The sequence below is a fragment of the Tursiops truncatus genome, chromosome 7, assembly GCF_011762595.2.
Source record: "Tursiops truncatus isolate mTurTru1 chromosome 7, mTurTru1.mat.Y, whole genome shotgun sequence".
Classification (NCBI taxonomy): domain Eukaryota; kingdom Metazoa; phylum Chordata; class Mammalia; order Artiodactyla; family Delphinidae; genus Tursiops; species Tursiops truncatus.
In genome coordinates, this window is record NC_047040.1 from 42,885,079 (window position 1) to 42,905,221 (window position 20,143).

Sequence of the window (20,143 nt, forward strand, 5' to 3'; positions counted from 1 at the left end):
ACTGTACTGCAAATCTCTGTATTATTTTCCATCATTTCATTTTCCCGTAAGTAATCTCCATGAAACAGAGACATTAAACAACACAGAGTCTACTCAAAACTATAGTCTGATGACAATTAAAACCTTAATACAATTTGAAACAATTTCTGTACCCCTGCTTTCAAAAAGAAAGAAAAGTAGAAAAAGATGGGAATACATAAGTAAAACACTAGATGTCTCTATGGAAATGGAGAGGTAGGAGATGCTATTGGGATCTATAAATGTAAAGAAAGGGCTGAGCAGCTACCAAAGAGTATAGCTGAGTAGATACTTAAAAACAGCAGCTCTCAGGAGTGGTGTCCACTGCCCAGCCCCAGGATTTTAATGATAACGGACAAGTGAAACATCACCAGATCTAAAAAGCACGGTAGCTCAAAAACAAGACAAATGCTTCGAGAGACTTCTGGACAGTTGCTACTCAAAGTACGGTCTGACGACCAGCACTACTCAAAAGCTGGTCAGCCCCTGGACTGCTACTGGTCTATCTACATATGAGAGTAGGCGTTGAGAAGTTTCTGTAGCAATTTGGTAGTTTGTCTGTGGAAGCTAAACAGAAATCGGGGCCTGAATTTTCTATGTCTTCTTTTATTTTATTTTTCTGGTATTGGTCAGCAGCAGACTGCAAGAGAAGGGAACCTGGTGCTTCCCAGTGGAAGGTTTGAGACGTACTGCTCCAGGGTGTCTGTGGTACCCTCTCCAGCCTCTTGCTGAAGCAGCACCTGTAAACAGAGCTTCCTACCAGAGGAGGAGGTGATGACCCTGTGAAGCAGCTGTCCATTCTTCAGCTTATGACAGAGGGCAAAGGGGTCCTAGAAGGGACTAAATCCAGGGAAAACGATACGATTTCAAGTGGTGAATGGGACACTGAAACAAAGAGGACAAGTTATTGACTAGAAAAATAGAAGAGAAAAGAGAAGAGAAAAATATAGAAAGGAAGAATGAACTCCATGTGCCACTAGATTTCCACCAGAGGAATAAGGTGTTTTTGTTTTTCTCAGAAAAGAATGAATGCCCTCCCTGTGAAACAGTAACAGCAACCTCCACTCAGTTTCTTAATAAAGAAGGTACACGAGCCTACCAGGAGATGGAATTTTGCTCCGGGAGGAAGCAGTATGGTTTACAACTCTCTGAGAAGGAGGAGGTCATATACCAACATGGCTCATGAGTGGATGTGCTGTCTTCTTGGAACACGTTCCAGAGGAGATGAAGAACTGGCCAATACCAATCAAACCAGTGACCACAACCCACTTCTGATGACTCACTCAGGAACAAACTGAAACAATCAGATACTCAAAGAAATCTTTAGACATGATGAAGAATGAGTAAAAATCTAAAAAAGTGAATAGGCTTAGGAATATTTTCATCTCTTCCTCCCTATGCTTTAAAAAAGGAAACACACGTGAAATGAATAGGCTTGTAGATACAGTCAAAGGGATTGAGGTAGGGGTAGGTGGCATGAGATACGTCACTAATACAAATGACTTCTGTCAGGGACACAGTTTTTAACTTGCCTTGCCACCATTTTCACTGGTTAACCTGGAAGCAAACAAGAAGCTGTACTGCTTCTAAGAATTAAATTCTGTTTCACAAGAAAAGAACTGGTTAGTGACACGGAAGGAGCAAAAACTTTCCCCCAAGATACCAATGTCCTCTTAAAGTTCTTACTGGAAACAAAGAGTTCTAAACAACCAAAGATATCACAAATTTCTGAGTAAACAGTGGTAAGAGCCTATATCCAGAGTTCAAATGAATGATCTAAAAAGGGGTGGGAAACTCTATATAATGACACTGGCTACATACAATAAACAGCAAGCCTTTTAGTGAAAAGTAACATGAGCTGCCATTAGAAGGGGGGAAAGCATGAGGGGAAGGTGAAGAACAAGGTCGAGGCTAGATCAAGCAGAATCTTGTGTAACAGGCACATGGGGTTTGGCTTATATTTTGGTGCAATGGAAACTATTAAATATTTTTATGTAAAAAAAAGCTTGATGCAAACAAACATGGAAAAACAATATACCAAAACTGATGAGATGCAGCAAGAATGTTTCAAGAGGAAATTTTATAGGTATAAATGCATACATCAAGAATAAAAGAAAGATCTTAAAAAAAACCCCTAACATTATACCTCAAAAAACTAGAAAAATAAGAACTAAGCCCAATCTTAGCAGAAGATACAGCTTTTTTGAGGAAATAATGAAGATTAGAGCAGAAATAAATGAAACAGAGAATCAGGAAAGCAGTAGAAAAGATTAACAAAATTAAAAGTTGGTTCTTTGAAAAAATAAACCAAATTGGCAAACTAACCAAGAAAAAAAGAAAAAGGGCTCAAATAAATAAAATTATAAGTGAAAAAGGAGACATTCAACAGATACCACAGAAATAAAGGAACATAAGCGACTACTATGAACAATTATATGCTAACAAATTAGACAACCTAGAAGAAATGGATAAGTTCCTAGAATCATGAAGAAATAGAAAATCTGAACAGACCGATTACTACTAAGAAGATTGAGTCAGTAATCAAAAACCTCCCAAAAAGAAAAGCCCAAGACCAGAACTATCTCAAACTCTTGCAATACAAAGAGGGAACACTTCCAAACCCAGCATTACCCTTATACCAAAGCCAGATAAGGATACTACAAGAAAAGAAAACTATAGGTCAATATCCTTAATGAATATAAGGGCCAAAATTCACAAAATACTAGCAAACTGAATTCAACAGCACATTAAAAGGACCATATACCATGATCAAGCGGAATTCATCCGTGGGATGCAAGGATGGTCCAACACATGCAAATCAATAAATGTGATACCTCACATTTAACACATACATCACATTTTAATAGAATAAAATCATATGATCATCTCAATAAGTCCAGAAAAAGCATGTGACAAAATTCAACATCCTCTCATGATAAAAACTCTCAACAAATTAGATAAAGAAGGAGTATACATCAACATAATAAAGGCCATACAGGACAAGCAGGCAACTAACATCATACTCAATGGTGAAAGGTTGAAAGCTTTTCCTGTAAGATCAGGAACAAGACAACCCTCCCCACTCCTATTCAACATAGTACTGAAAGTCCCAGGCAGAGCAATTAGGCAAGAAAAAGAAATAAAAGGCATCAGAAACAGAAAGGAAGAAGTAAAATCGTCTCTGTTTACAGATGACAGGATCTTATGTACAGAAGATCCAAAAGACTCCACCAAAAAGACTGTAAGAAGTAATAAACCAATTTAGTAAAGTTGTAGGATACAAAATCAACATACAGAAATCAGTAGCATTTCTTTATACTAACAATAAATAATTTTAAAAAGCAATAAAGAAAACTATCCCATTTCCAATAGCAACAAAAACAATAAAATACTTAGCAATAAATTTAACCAAGAGGTGAAAGATCTGTATACTGAAAATGATAAGACATTGGTGAAAGAAATTTAAGTGACACAAGCAAATGGAAAGCTATTTCACATTCGTGAACAGAAAGAATTAATACTGTTAAAACATCCCATACTATCCAGAGCTATCTATAGATTCAATACAATCCCTGTCAAAATTCCAATGGCATTTTTCACAGAAATAGAACAAACAAGCCTAAAATTCATATGGAAGCACAAAAGACCCCAAATAGCCAAAGCAGTATTGAGAAAGAAGAACAAAGCTAGAGGCATCATACTCCCTGATTTCAGATTATACTACAAAGCTACAGTAATCAAAATAGTATGATACTGGCATAAAAACAAACACATAGATGAATGAAACAGAATGAAGAGACCAGAAATAAACCCATGCATAAGCAGTCAACTAATATTTGACAAAGGAGCCAATAATATTCAATGGAAAAAAGGCAGTCTTTTTAATAAATGGTGTTGGGAAAACTGGATATACACATGTAAGAGAATGGAACTGACAAAAATTAACTACCACCCACAAAAATTAACTCAAAATGGATTAAAGACTTAAATGTAAGACCTGAAACCGTGAAACTTCTAAAAGAAAACATAGGGGAAAACTCTTAGACACTGGTCTTGGCAATGATTTTTTGGATATGTTTTGTTGTACAAACAACAAAAGCAAAAATAAACAAGTTGGATTACATCAGACTAAAAAGCTTCTGCCAGCAAAAGAAATGATTAATAAATGGAAAGGCAACCTACTGAATGGGAGAAAATATCTGCAAATAATACGACCAATAAGGGGTTAATATCCAAAATACATAAATAGCTCATACAGCTCAACCAAAAAAACCCCAAACAATCCGATTAAAAAATGGGCAGAAGACCTGAATAGACATTTTTCCAAAGAAGACATACAGATGGTCAACAGGCACATGAAGAGATGCTCAACATCATTAATTATCAGAGAAACGCAAATCAAAACCACAATGAGATACCACCTCACACTTGTCAGAATGGCTAATATCAAAAAAACACAAGAAGTAAGTGTTGGAGAGGATGTGGAAAAAGGGAATTCTTATGCACTCTCGGTGGGAATGTAAATTGGTGCAGCCACTATGGAAAACAGTATGGAAGTTCCTCAAAAAATTAAAAATAGAACTACCATATGATCCAGCAATACCACTCCTGGGTATATATTCAAAGGAAAAAAAAATACTATGTTGAAGCGGTATCTGCACTCCCATGTTCATTGCAGCATTATTTACAATAGTCAAGAAATGGAAACAAGTGTCGGTCGGTCTATGGACAAATGAATAGAGAAAAATGTGGTGTGTGTGTGTGTGTGTGTGTGTGTGTGTATGTGTGTGTGTGTGTGTGTGTATACACACACAACTGACTATTGTTCAGCCAAAAAAAAAAAGGAGGAAATCCTGCCATTTGTGACAACACGGATGAACCGTGAAGGCATTATACTAACTGAAATAAGTCAGAGAAAGACAAATACTGTATGATCTCACTTATATATGGAATCTAAAAAAAAAAAAGACAAATTCATAGAAACAAAGAGAAGAGTAGATTGCTGGTTTGAGAAGGAGAAGGGGGAAATGGAGATGGGTGAAAGGTGATCAGAAGGTACAAACTTCCAGTTATAAGATGAAGTTCTAGGGATCTAATGTACATCATGGCAACTATAGTTAACACTGTATTGTATACTTAAAAGTTGCTCAGAGGAATTCCCTGCCGGTCCAGTGGTTAGGACTTGGCGCTTTCACTGCAGGGAGCATGGGTTCGATCCCTGGTGGGGGAACTAAGATCTTGCATGCCGTGTGGTGAGGCTAAATAAAAAAGTTGCTAAGACAGTAGATCTTAAAAGTTCTCATCACACACACACACAAAAAGGTAACTCGAAACAAAATTTTTTTAACAGGCCAAGGGTTTGATCCAGTTTTCAGTTTTACAGCTCATTCTGGTGTCTGTGAAAAAAAAAACTGTAGGCAAGCATAGGGGGAAAAGAAGAGACCTGTTAGACATTGCTACAAACAGTCCTCAAAGGAAGTAATGGTTAGTGGCTTAGTCTAACTAGAGTCGCCATATGGATACAAAGAAAAGGAAGAAAGAACTTGGCATGAGATATATTTTAGAGGTAGGGTTGACAGGATTAGAAAATGGGATTCATGTGGAAGATACAGGAAAGGAAAATATCAAGGATGACAGTTACATCTCTAGCTTGAGAAACTAGGCTGATGGGTGGTCCCATTTATTGAGACCAGGAAGTTTGGGTAGGAGGGTAAAATCAAAAGTTCGATTTAGGGCGTGCTTAGTTTGAGATGCCTCTGAGAACCCACATAGACTGTCAAGCAGGTACTGGATGTGTAAGCTGGAAGACAAAGTAAGAGGTACTGAGTGGAGGGTACAGTTTAGGAGGCAAAAACATAATCTGAGACTAGTTGTGACCGCCCTAAAGAGAATATAGAAAGATAAAGAAAGATGATCCAGAACTAATCAACACAACAACTTTGTTTTTCTTTTTGGCTGTGCCACGAGGCTTATGGGATTTTTAGTTCCCCGACCAAGGATCGAACCCAGGCCCTCGGCAGTGAGAGCTCAGAGTCGTGACCACTGGACTGCCAGGGAATTCCGCCAAATTAACTTTTAATGAATTAACTATATTTCAATTTTCAGTTGTCAGGATCAGTCTTTGTCCTGGTCTGATTCAGTATTTTCGTCAATTTCTTAAATTAAGACACAGAAGGAGGCTCGGGTTGGAGGATGGCATTTATTCAATCATTCAAACATGTAGTGATTGCCTAATGGGTCCCAGGCATTAAGTCAGGCTATAGGGACACAAAGATGAAGAAAACATAATCCCTGCCTTAAAGAGACACTGGAGGCTAGTTTAAAAAAAAAAAAAATTACCAACAAGGGCAATGGGTTTAATGGCGCTCAAAAAGCATCATGTTCAAAGTATGAAGATACAGCTTAGCATAGTGGATAAAAATGGTGCCATGAATTAAATGTTTGTGTCCCCCTGAAATTCATATGCTGAAACCTTAACCTCCAAGCTGGGGCCTTCAGGAGGTAACTAGGTTTAGATGAGGACATGAGGGTAGGACCTCGGTGATGGGATTAACGTCCTTATAAGAGGAAGAAGACCAGAGACTGCTCAGCCTCACTTTTAAACTCTCCTCCCATGTGAGGACACAGAGAGAAGGTCCTCACCAGGCACCTTGACTGGACTTCCCAGCTTCCAGAACGATGAGAAATAAATGTCTGTTGTTTAAATCACTCAGTCTCTGGTATTTTGTTACAGCAGCCTGAGCTGAGACAAGTGGGGTCTCTAGAGCTATATATCTACCTGCGTTCAAGATCCCAGCTCTGCCACTTACTCACTGTGAGGTAGGGTTGACAGGATTAGAAAATGGGATTCTAATTCTAAGTTTAAGCAAGTTGTTTAACCTTTCTGTGGCTCAATTTCTCCATCATAAAAATGGGGATAAGAATACTTATCTCATACGTGCAATATGCTAACCACAACGCCCAACACGTGGTAAGTGCTCATGTAAGTTAGCTACTATTATTATTTCCCAATGGCACGGCAGTGGTTCTATGGGAGGCAACAGAATCATAAACAAAAGATTCTACATGTAGGCTTAAAATAATTTTGTTGAACAATACCCAACTGAGAAAATCTGACCAAACAGAAGTTAATATACAAGAAACCTATAACACCTTGCTCGATGAAAAGACCAATATGAGTCAATACACGTACCACATGAATAGAAGTCTCGTATCCACGTTAAGAGGGCAATAGTTTCACAATAACCAGGAGCAAATTTGAAGTATTCTGTTTACTTCTTGGGATGCAATTTTATAAAGCATATTGACAAACTGGGCAGACGCTGGAATAATATGACCATGACAGTGAGGGATTTGGGAACGAGATTCAATCCTCCTGTTACATGTTCGTATACGCACCCTTACAAGTGTACACCTCACTTCACTACACTTAATGTTCTGTATATAAATTGTAAGTAGACCTGTATACATTTAGATGTATGTACATATATAGCGCAGAGCTATTGTTTATCTCCTGTACTACACTATAAACTTGACAAGGACAGGAATGGTGTCTGGCTCACCAATGTATCACTGGTACCTACTGCAGTACCTTTCACCTAGTAGGTACTCAGGAATTTTCCTAGATGAACGAATAAATGAACGTGTATCACATGAGAAATTTTTAAAGAAAAGGGATTTTTAGCCCTAGGAAGCTTTGATGGATGACTTCAAAGAATTAAGTGATTGTCCTGTAGGAGAGAAAGTAGACTAATTTGGTAAGGTCCCAGACCGCAGAGTTAAGACGAATACATAGAGGCAGAATTCACCTCTAGGTAAGGAAGAACTTTTGTTCCCAAACCTGTGTGACAAAGTCCATAGGCCACCTTACAAAGCAGTGAGCCCTGCATCACTACAAAAGGAGTTTGGCTGTCCCTGGGGAGGACCCTACACTAAATGGTCTCTAAGATCCCTTCCAATTATGTGAGTCTGTGCTCTCTGTTACCTTAGATTCTTACATGCCACTCTTCTCCCCTCCATTTCTGCCCATCCAGAGCCTAGAACCTGCACAACCTTGCAAAGAAACAGTGCACTATGTCTCCAAAGGCTCCGGGAAGGGAGCTGGACACATCTTATCTAGCCATTCTTTCTCCAGCTACTTTGAGGGGTAGGGAAGAGGTACTCCTTAAGAAAGTGGAGGAAGAAATAGGTATAGAAAGAAAAGCCATTTCAGCGCAGATAGGGAGAGTTTAAAGACACAAATCTAACTAAGGGCTAACGAACAAAATGAATTCAGTCAGTTGACTGAAATATCCACAGGGGATTTTCTTCTCTTGAGCATCAGGAAATCAAAGTTATTAATCTGATAATTAAATAGCCAAGTAAAGTTGAAGCATTTAAATCCCACTTTGGCAAACTAGCAGAAATGACCAATGATCAGAGTCTTATCTATAAAACAAGAACATCTTACAGATGAACCAGTTATGAAAATACTATCCTCCTCTTTCCTGGACTCATCAGTTCCATCAAAGAAACCTACTGACAACAGCAGTTCTAACCTGTCTAAGTTTGGACTCAGCGATCACAGCTCTTTTGAACATTTTCCAGGTAGCTGGGCACCATGTGTAAAATCACTTTCTCACTCAAGACAATCACACAGATTGCTTTTATTAAAAGCACAAGAAAAAAAAAGCACACTCCCTCCCCATGTGAGGGGTTGTTTTATGGGGAGGTTGCCAGCCTGTCTAAAAATGTGTACAAAAATCTCAATTCTTCAGGCTTCAGAGGAAGACTTTTCTACAGTGAAATCCAGCATTTTCCTGGCGCCCTCCCTCACTTTTTAGCAGAGAGATAGTCTGTGGTTGTGGGATCTCCAAACCCAAACAGTCTGGCATTTCTTAGGGAAGTGGTGAGACCTCGCACTAGACCTTGGTGTCTTGGAGGGAAGGTAAAAGACCTTGAAGTACGCAGGAACTGCAACAGAAAGGTCTAGAATCCAGAAAGACACTCCCACATTGGTTGGAACCCTTTTGATAGGTGCCTGCTCCTTCACGGGAGAGGTGAGGCAAGTCCTTCCTGGAGAACATTCCAGGATCCTAATCACTAGCCTTCCCAGCATGAGTCCTGTGAGCGTCATGCTAATAAGGCTCCACCCACCCGCTCTGCCATCGTCATTCTGTGCAGCGTCTACCCTTCTACAGGAGAAAGTAAGATTGTCCAGTGGCCTTACCTGTTTTTCCTGCTCCGCTTTCCCCAGTAATCAGAATACACTGGTCTTTATCTTGATCTCTTAGGGATCTGTATGCTTCATCTGACAGGGCAAAGCTGCAGGGGATAATGGGAAAAAAGTCCTTAAAATTCAGCTCATTATTATGTGTTTATCAGATATAACTAACTACAGGCTCTTTAAAGGGTCACTGATACGCTTTAGATAGAAAGCTGAGATATCACATTTTATTTCTTTCAAATTCTTAAAGTAAATAAATAAAGCTATCCATTGTTTGTGGCCCGTGTTACCTTCTCCTATGCATTCTCTCTTAACTGAAACGGTACTGATGTATAGTACTCTAAAGATAGAGAGTACATGTCCACATGTCCACAACTGGATAATGTTGCTATTTCCAGGACAATACACTGGAGTTTCGAAACAATGAGAAAAATTTTTTTTCAATCATTAGAAAAATGTTATCAAATACCAAATAGCTGATATTACCATCACTAAGCTAAACACAGAACTACTGCCTTCACAAACAAGATGGTTGAAACTGTAAGGTCCACCAGAGGCAGGTGGTACTACAGGTTTGCCGTGGTTCTTGTCCGGTCCTGTGCGCTCTATGATGACAAAGGGCCCCCTATCAAGAAAGTCCTCATGTTGACCTTCCCCTCCTCAAAATTTACTAACAAGGTAAATTTTGCTCCCTCTAACTAACTGAAAAATAATTGGGACAATATGATACTGTACTTAAAATAGGAAAGCTCCTCTTCTAATTCATTTATTAACAAGTACTTATTGAGTCTACCTTATGTGAAGAACACGCTAGGAATGCATGGGAGAGAGATACAAAATAGAAAATAGGTTAAGTGCAAGGAAAAAGATATGTGCAAAACATTGCAGAACCAGACCTCAAGGGGGTAGGGGTGTGGAGTAGGAGTATCTTAAGAGGTAGAAACACAGCCCTAAAGAATTCATTAGCGGGCTTCCCTGGTGGCGCAGTGGTTGAGAGTCCGCCTGCCGATGCAGGGGACACAGGTTCGTGCCCCGGTCTGGGAAGATCCCACATGCCGCGGAGCAGCTGGGCCCATGAGCCATGGCCGCTGAGCCTGCGCGTCCGGAGCCTGTGCTCCACAACGGGAGAGGCCACAACAGTGAGAGGCCCGTGTACCCCAAAAAGCTGCTGAAAAGCAAAGCCTGAGGAGTGATGCGCTAGAGAGATGGGCAGACTCCAAATCAGGAGAACAGAGATGATCAGGAGCCACCCAGAGGGAATGTAAGCAACAGAGGGACAGGATCACATAGTTATCAGAGAGTAATTAGAGCTAAACATAGCAGCATTTACCCTGTACCAGCATGGTCCCCAGGCCCTTCATATTTAATTTTTTTTTTTAATTTATTATTTTTTTATTTGTTTATTTTTGGCTGCGTTGGGTCTTCGTTGCTGCACGCGGGCTTTCTCTAGTTGCGGCGAGCAGGGGCCACTCTTCATTGCGGTGCGCGGACTTCTCACTGCGGTGGCTTCTCTTGTTGCAGAGCACGGGCTCTAGGCACACGGGTTTCAGTAGTTGTGGCACGCGGGCTCTAGAGCACAGGCTCAGTGGTTGTGGCACATGGGCTTAGTTGCTCCGCGGCATGTGGGATCTTCCCAGACCAGGGCTCAAACCCACGTCCCCTGCATTGGCAGGCAGATTCCCAACCACTGTGCCACCAGGGAAGCCCCCATATTTAAACATTTTAAATCTCACAACAAAACTACTACGAATAAATTATTATTAATCCCATTTTCAGATGATGAAATTGTGTCAAAAAGTGAAGACAGAACTTGTCAAGGTCACACTGGCAGTGTGCTCTTGACCACTGGGACACACCACCTCCGTGCTCTGGACAGAGATCACAGGGCCACAGGACGGCATGTAAGAGAGACCAATCTGGAGGCAAGGAGCCTGGGGAAGGGCTGGGATACAGGAAGAGCGTCAATTCAGCCAACCAGACTTTGGCTTCTCTTCAGGAAGTGTGTGGCGCCATTAATAATGACAATGTACTGAGCACCTTCAGTGTGCTAGGAGCTGAATGAAGTGTTGTGTTCATAATCAGATTTCATCCTTACGGTAGCTCTGTGAAGTGAATGCTACCTGCATCCTTAAAGAAAAAGGATCCAATGAGACTGAGAGGTGACATGACATGTCCGAGACCAGGACAGTCATAACCTGAACCCAGAAATCCTGTGTATCACATTCTTCCCCTCTCCGCACATCCTCTTACGATTATCTGTGGCCTTATCCTCTGGCTGGATCGATGTGAGCCCCCAAAGAGAATCACCACAAGCCTTATTTGTAACCGTCACATCAATGACTCCAACCAAAGCCTTGCACATAAATACAGTCATTTGTCGAATGAACATATAAAGAAAAGGCAAAAAACGGACTTTTTCGAGTAACATGTTGCTTTAGCTTGCTTATGTGAACAATGTACACTGATCTCTTTCTGTCCAGCATGCCTTCCTCACCCTCAGATCCCTTCAGCCAGTGCCTTGCTGTGTGCCAAGGTCGACCAGTGCCAAGGTCGCTCAGTGGCCTCATCCTTCTCTAGCCTTCTCTGAATCCCCGAGGAGGAAGCAAGCATGCCCCTCTGCACCACTGCATACTGGGACAACAGACAGAACAGTGAATCCCAGAGGCAGAGGCATCCTAGATGGACAGGGCTCCCCGGGCCCCAGACCCCCAACTTAACACCTAAAGGACCCCGAGCAAGTCCCTCACCCTGGCTGAGTTTTCTTCAGGTACAAAATTTAAAATGTAGCCATGTACTTCCACTTAGAGGATTAAGTATACCTGTATGAAAGCACTTTAAAAGTGATCGAGTCCTGAATAAATGTCCAATGTCCTTCTGTATCATAATTAGTTATGCAGACATCTTCTGATCCCTTACCAGAGTGTAAGCTCCTGGGGGCACAGCCTTGCTGTGTAATTAATCTTTGTGCATCCCACAGAGATATGAACGTAAGACATCGTCTATACCAAAACACGAATGAATGAATGAGTGGATCCTCTCAAGTACTGACAAAGTCCCTACTGGACTGCACTCCGTAAAGGGTGGTGAACAGGAAAGCCATGTCTTCTGTGACCTTCATAAGGGGAAGGAGAGCTTTACTTAGATTCCTTATTAGCCTTCCTCCCTCCCACTCCTCCCACCTCCAGACAAGAGCTCAGTGATGCCGCTGTCATTTTCATCATGGGCAAGAAACAGAGGAAAGCATGTTACGGCAAGTATACAGATGAACTTTTCCAACCATACACAACTGCCGACCCCTTCATGGGTTAACACAGGCCTTTTCCCATGCTCCTAAGACTGCAAGTTAGCTTTATATATGACACTATTACCAGATCCCAAAGGATGCAAAATGACTTCTAATGTGAATAACCACATATGATTGTGCGTGCACATAGATATGTGGACACACACACACACGAGGGTTCAGAAGATCACCAAATGACCCTGGCATGGGTTTATTTCAAGTCAAAGAAGCACCTAGCTCGAACACTTACTTTCCACTTGTCTATCTAGACAGAATACTTAACTGCTGTTCCCCAAACTGGGCTTGACTCATCTAATGAGGAGTATATTTTAATTTCAGATAAAGGCTAAAAGGGATAGTTATTCTGTCAGGACTCTGGAGAGTCCCTGATTTCAAACTGCCATGAAAATTTACCAATTAAAGTATTTAAGCGCTGGGAAAATAGGCCTGGACTACTGGCACAGGCATCTCAAGCAGAGCATAAATGTCATCATACTCATTTCGTATAAACACGAAAGATCTTGACTTCACTTAAAAATGACAAAGGGGCAGGCGGGTCCTGAAAGACACCAGCTCCCTCCCAATCTTGTTCTCTTTCTCTCTGGCAACGTTAGCACATGCCCGTCACCACGGCCAACATTTATAACTAAACTGAAACCACATGCCAGTCTTCCCAACCGCTCTATAATTAAGGAACTTAAATAAATCTTTAGAGAAGTTTCTACTTAAAAACAGTTGTGACCCATATGCTTCGCATTATTTTGTGAGCGTGTCATCATTGTGATTTACCACACACAAAAATGAACGGTTTGTTGAACTACGATGACGATAACAACGGGCAAACATGGTTTTCATCCCACCACATCAAGAGCGGTGTTTCATCCACGATGTCTGTCCTCTAGTTGAGCTCTAAGAATAGCGACAGCCTGACGTTTCAGTGTAAGTCCCCCCTTCATTTCCAGATCAGCTAAACGGCTGTTCGTTGAGAGCCAAACTTTCCCCAACACCAAGCATGTTTGCTGCTTATCTGCAAATAGCTGTATCTATCGCTTTTAGGTTTTGGAAGCTTGGTTTGGGGCTCATCTGTTATGTTCTGTCAGAGCAGAAGATAGGGTTTCATGTTCAAAATTATCTAGTCGGTGTTTATGTCCCTTCTCCACCTTATTTCTGTTCAGAATGTTAATCTCCACCGTGGCCCTGCTTTCGTGGGCATCAAGGGTGATGGCAGGGCTTCTTTTCCCCAAACTCCAAGCTCTCCACCCTGCCATTTCCTTTCTAGGTTTCTTTCACCTACTATACGAAGCAGAAAAGATGATGTGACACCCAACACATCACCCATCACCGCCTAAAGCTTATGCTTATGTTCTCCCAAGCAGCCCCCTACTTTTCAGTCCCTCTGGCTATCCTCTAATGAGGCGCTTGAGGAATCACTCTCCAAAACGGTCAAATCCATTTGAGGACTTTTAGTTTGTCATCTCCATTAGCCAAAGTGCTTAACGGCACAAACGTTGTCTCAGGAAACTCTCCTGAACTTAGATAACTGTTTCTACCTTTCTGTTTCAGTCTTTTTCTTTAAGAGCTCTCTCAAAATGGTATTCCCTTTCATTCAATCCTGAATCCTGGAATCCTTTCAAATCACACTAGGGAAATTCTGCTTCTGAATTTAACCCTCTTAAAATAGCTCTGTCTCAAAATTCTCATCTACACTGAGATCTACAAATCTCAACTATTTCTCTCCTTTCTGGCTCTGGTTCGGCCCTAAAAACTGTGTGCTTTTAAAATTAAGCAACAAGGGCTTCCCTGGTGGCGCAGTGGTTGAGAGTCCGCCTGCCGATGCAGGGGACATGGGTTTGTGCCGCGGTCCGGGAAGACCCCACATGCCGCGGAGCGGCTGGGCCCGTGAGCCATGGCCGCTGAGCCTGCGCATCCGGAGCCTGTGCTCCGCGACGGGAGAGGTCACAACAGTGAGAGGCCTGCGTACCGCAAAAAAAAGCAACAAAAAGTAAGTGTTTTTAAAAAAAATTCCTAACCTCTAAGTGTGCCACCAATTCCTAATTTCATACTAAACCCGACTAAGGGCTAAGGCAGTCCACAGCAAGGACGTGGAAGAGAAGGAAAAGGAGCAAGGGAATTGTGTGTGGTGTGTTTTGCACAGTAACCTTGAGGTCTGTTTGTTTATTTGCTTGTTTGTTTTTAAAGGAGAGGCACAATGCTGGCCTTCCTTGTAAAATACTATTGCAGGTATCTGTACATCTACAATTGTCTCATATTCTCAATTCAGAAACATTCACTCACTTGAAAAATATCACCCTGTTAAATTAGTGTTACGCCCTTCCGTGAAACATTCATCCTATCATATCTTAAGGGAAAACTTCAGGGAAAATCAGTTTTTATACTTCTTTGTTACAAGTAACTATAACTTTTTTCATCCTGGAAAGCTTTGTTACATTCTTGTCCTCTGCCAGCACAGGCACACCTCATTTTAATATGCTTCATTTTATTGCACTTCCCAGATACTGTGTTCTTTACAAATTGAAGGTTTGTGGCAACCCTGCATCAAGCAAGTCTATTGGCACCATTTTTCCAACAGCATTTGCTCACTTTCATGTCTCTTGGTTGGTCACATTTTGGCAATTCTCACAATTATTTCAAACTTTTTCATTATTATGACACTTGTTACAGTGACCTGTGATCCGTGATCTTTGATGTTACTATTATAACTGTCTTGTTGTTTCGTATTTTTTATTTAATGTATGTACACTGTTTTTTTAAAGACATAATGCTGTTGCACACTTTATTGACAGACTACCATACAGTGTAAACATAACTTTTACATGCACTGGGATACCAGATAATTTGTGTGACTTGCCTTATTGAGATATTCACTTTATTGAGGTGGTCTGGAACTGAACCCACAATGCCTCTGAGGTGTGCCTGGGCAAGCATGGTAAATTAACATATTTACAACAATACAGTTTTTCCTACACAGCCACAGCACTGGTAAGCATTCCTAACAATCCAAGCCTCAGAGCAAGAGAAGACAGACAACAAAAGTGAGCCTCTCTTCAAGACAGACAGCAATAGGGACTTCCCTTGTGGAGCAGTGGTTAAGAATCCGCCTGCCAATGCAGGGGACACGGTGTTCAAGCCCTGGTCTGGGAAGATCCCACATGCCACAGAGCAACTAAGCCCGTGCACCACAACTACTGAGCCTGCGCTCTAGAGCCCATGAGACACAAGTACTGAGCTCGCATGCCTAGAGCCCATGCTCCGCAACAAGAGAAGCCGCCGCAATAAGAAACCCACGCACCGCAACAAAGAGTAGTCCCTACTCGCCGCAACCAGAGAAAGTCCGTGCACAGCAACAAAGACCCAATGCAACCAAAAAAAAAAAAAAAAAAAATTTAATATTAAAAAAAAAGATAGATAGCAATGGGCATATGTACACCATGAAGTTAAAAAGAAAGATTATGAAAACAAACACAAAGAACAGAATTAGAGAGAGATGGATGGTAAATGGACCTAAATGGTTGCGAGGTTTCTGTATTTTACTTAAAGTCGTACAGTATTAATTCTATATGGATCTTGAAAACTCAAGGGTGTATATTACACCATGAATAACCACAAAATAGAACACAAAGAGGTATAAAATAACAAAAGAATTAAAATGGAATTCTAAAAATATTTCAAATTATCCAAAAGAAGGCAAGAAAAAAAGAACAAAAACAGAGGGGAGAAATAGAAAGTAAATTATTGAATGGTAAACCTAAATTCAACCATATCAATAATCACACTAAATGTTAGTGGACAAAATACTCCAATTAAAAGGCAGAATATGTTAAAATGGATATAAAGGCAAAACCCAATTACATGCTTCCTATAGGAGTCATACTTAAAATATGAAGACATAGATAGGCCAAAAGGACATAAGATGGAAAAATACATACCATGCCAAAACAACTGATCAAAAAAAAAAAAAAAAAAGAAGTGCATTGCACTTTCTTTTCTCTTTATACATCTAAACTCAAAGAGGTCCCTAGTTGTCATCTCAATGAAAAGAAGGATGCTATGCCATGGCATGGCATATGGCAGAGTAAAGGTGAGACTTAATTATCTCTAAAAATTATCTACAATCATTTTTCTAGGAATATTTTATCAATACTTACTTTTCTAAGTTCATATGCATTCTTATATCCTAAACATAACTAGTTACATGGGTTTCTTTTGGCTACATAATTGGAAAAGGCTTGTTTCTATTAGGTACAAAACAGAAATCTCATCAGGGATGAATCATTTTAAGATGACATCCGTTCTGAAGTGAGAACAATTAAGGCATCAAATAAAGCTCAAAAGTCAGGTTTTAAAATGAGACATGACAAACAGGCACAAAGAGTTTCTTCTTCCTCTAGAATTACACAGGCTTCCAAAAAACAGACTCCACAGTATTTTCGTGAAATTTCATAGACTGCCTGAGTCAATGTCAATGTACACTAGGGTCTCTCATTATTTTTTAATGGGTCACTCAAAAATACTTTCTGGACAGTCAAATATAACCACTAAAGGGACAAAAGCCAGAGACCCAACGCAGCCAAAAATAAAAAGAATTTGAATGTTTTGTGTGTATAAAATGGTTCACATGTGTTATAACGTTTTAAGGAATAACAGAAATCCCTGTGTAATTAGACAAGAAATTCTTCTCCTTCAGTATTAGAATTTACAAACAAAGCTCTTTATCTCACTGATTCACTTGCTAGTTATGCAATATTATCCGAGACAAACAGCAAAGAGCACTTAAGGGGTAGTCTTCTTTCAAGATTTCAGAAATTCTATTTACATCCTCTTGTGATGAAGAAGCTTTGGGGCACACTCACATTCTTCGACCCCATGGGCCCGACCATTATCAAAATCATAATGGAGTTCCTCAGGTCTACCCCGGCCAAGGCCAGCTGGCTAAGTGTCCCTCAAACAACTTCCTTCTCCTGGAGACGCATGTGAAGGTGGACTGGGCCAAGGGATGATGACTCCTTTTCAAAGGTGGATTGCAAAAGCCAGGTATTGAAGACATGCATTAGGAAGTAGATAAGAGGTTTAAAAAAGACTAAATTATGTCAGGAAGGAAAAGGACTGGACTTAAGATATGAAGGCAGTAAGGAGGAAACATCTGCCTTCAGGGCCTGGAAGCCACTCTTTGGAATTTAGCGGTAATCCCTTTGCCGCTAAGGACTTCCTTCTGCAAATGGTGCCCTGAGCATGAGAGGCCACAGGGGAAAGCCCTCCACAGGGCCAGCATCCTGCTTGGGGCTTGGCAGGCAGTTAAAAGCACAGATTCCAGCTTATCAGTCTTTGCTGCTGCAGGCCTTATCTCACAAATTAACGAAGTGTGGGTGGTTCCTACTGTCTTGAATCAGTCCCCTAATAACTAAAATGGAAGAGTATGCGGAGGCTAGTGAGAACATTCGCAAGCGTGAGGTTCCCAGGCACCCATGAGCTGAAAGGCATTATGCTCATTCACTGTGAGGGTTCTGGGAATGAAGATGAAGAGAATCTGTCCTCAGTCGAACAGGAAAGACACTAAGTCCCCCCAAAAAGAGGTGTGGGAGAAGGTAAGAAACACATGAGCAATCTCCTAAAAACATTCAAATTGGGAAAAAATGACTTTTACTGACAAAGGCATGTCATGGAAAACTGTAAAATCTTAACCCCAAGGCATATGCAAGGAGAGAGGCTGGGAGAATGCAGAGAGTAAGGAGGAAATTATGTTATTTCCCCTGTCCAGAAATTAACAAAACACACCTGATCTGGGGAAAAGAACAAACAGACAACTGGGCTCTTAGTTCAAATTCAAAAAGCCCTTATAAGTATTTTTAGCATCTCTTTTAACAGAGGAATACTAACAATCATCTTTTATTACCCAACTCTCATAAAAGTAACTACACAGTTACTGTCTACAAGAATAGCCTTTCCTGAGCAAGGTAAATACAATTGAACAAATTCCCAACACAACTGTTTCTTAGCTTTTCGGCAACATAGCTTATTTCAACCAATTTCATAGTTTTTATGACTTTATTAAGGCAACTCAATCCTGGGGGTGGGGGAGAAATCTATCCCAAGAGAAGTTATTCCAACGATCGTCCTAATTGTCCTTAGGACTTAATGATTTATTCATTAAAGTGAACAGAATGATTTCAAGTTCTCAAAATGCGAACTGATTTTTCAGATAGGTGTTCCCTACTGATTTGAAGCGTAAAAATGTGTCACCTTGTATGCCATTCTGTGTGTCTTTGTGTAACACTGAAACACACATTCTGATCTAAAGCACCTCACATCCACAAACCAAACAGTTACGACTGTTCAGTAAAATCAACCTTTCATGTTTACAATGTTCAAATGTCAAGCACTCTGCATCATCTAACTTTGATTAGCCCCCCGCCAGTGCCCGCCAGGTACACAGGATACAAGGACATGAGGTGGAGTCCCAGTTTCCCTCCAGTAAGAGAAAGAGAGAGAGAGACACAGGGACATTCGTCTGCAATAGACGATGCTGCACTGGGCACCTTGCATGGCACCATGTACTGAAGAAGTGCAGAGAAATCCGGCTTCGGTTATCGTGGAAGGCATTGAGTGGAGATGGCATCTGAATGGGAACTCCAAGTACACATTGCTGTGGTTTATTTAAAAAAAAAAAAAAGCACAGAGGAGAGGGAGTGGGCAGTAGGGAAAGCTAACAACTTCTTCAAGCTTTGGTTTATGCATCCAGCCTTACAGAGCTGTGCAGAAGATGCCCCTTGCACAGCGTCCACAACAGAGCAGGAGCTGAATAAACGACTGAAAGGCCAGATGGGTCTAAGTTTGCATGTTATGGAATCAAGGTCATAAATATATTCACATCTGAAGAACGAGATCCACCACCATTTCATAGAGTGGATGCAAAATTCAATGAAATCAACAAATATTAATAAGATGCCTGATTATAAAAAGATACATGCACATACATACACACACATAGACCACAAGGTATATACAATGTAATGCCTGAGTTTGCATATATTATTGTGGAGAAAGGAAAGTGAATTGGCAAAATGATAATAATAATGAGACTTCCTGAAATTAGCTAAATTCATATCATGATATTGTAAGGGAAGAAACACCTTGGAAATAATTTTAAGAGAATTTAGTACTTATTAATTCAATAAACATTCTATGTGCCACAGAGAGTGTCAGGCAGAGGAATACAAATGATGTCATCCCTACCCTCAGGTGCTCAGTTTAGAGAAAACATGTATTATCTAACTAGATAATAACTCAGTCATTCGCAGATAAGTCATTTGGTCTACGTGGCTCACTTAAAAAACAACAAAAACCTCTCTCTTAAGGCATGAGGGATACGAGTACCAGAAAAAAATTTTTTTGAATTAAAATTTTACTTGACTCTTTCATCCAGGTACCCAATACCCTTCAAATCTTCCCCTTCCTCTCCTCTCCATCACTGGTTTTTTACTGCCTTAGACAAGTTCCTCACTTCTGGTCTGAGCGTCAGTAATTCTTAAAGGGATTTTCTATATCCAAGCAAGGCACTTTCACAAGCCACCATGATACAACGCTGTCAAAATATGATGCCATTTTTCATTAACAAGACT

The 20,143-nt window shown here is 40.6% G+C and overlaps 1 protein-coding gene across 4 annotated transcripts in view; it reads right to left on the reverse strand.

Annotated features, from left to right (window-relative positions):
• Positions 1–20,143, reverse strand: part of MYO1B (myosin IB) — a 183,663-nt gene that overhangs the window by 87,121 nt on the left and 76,399 nt on the right. For all 4 annotated transcript variants that reach the window (XM_019931482.3, XM_019931483.3, XM_019931486.3 and 1 more), the window contains one exon: positions 9,227–9,321. In XM_019931482.3, coding sequence (XP_019787041.2) covers positions 9,227–9,321 — 95 coding nt within the window. The remainder of the gene's footprint in view (positions 1–9,226; positions 9,322–20,143) is intronic.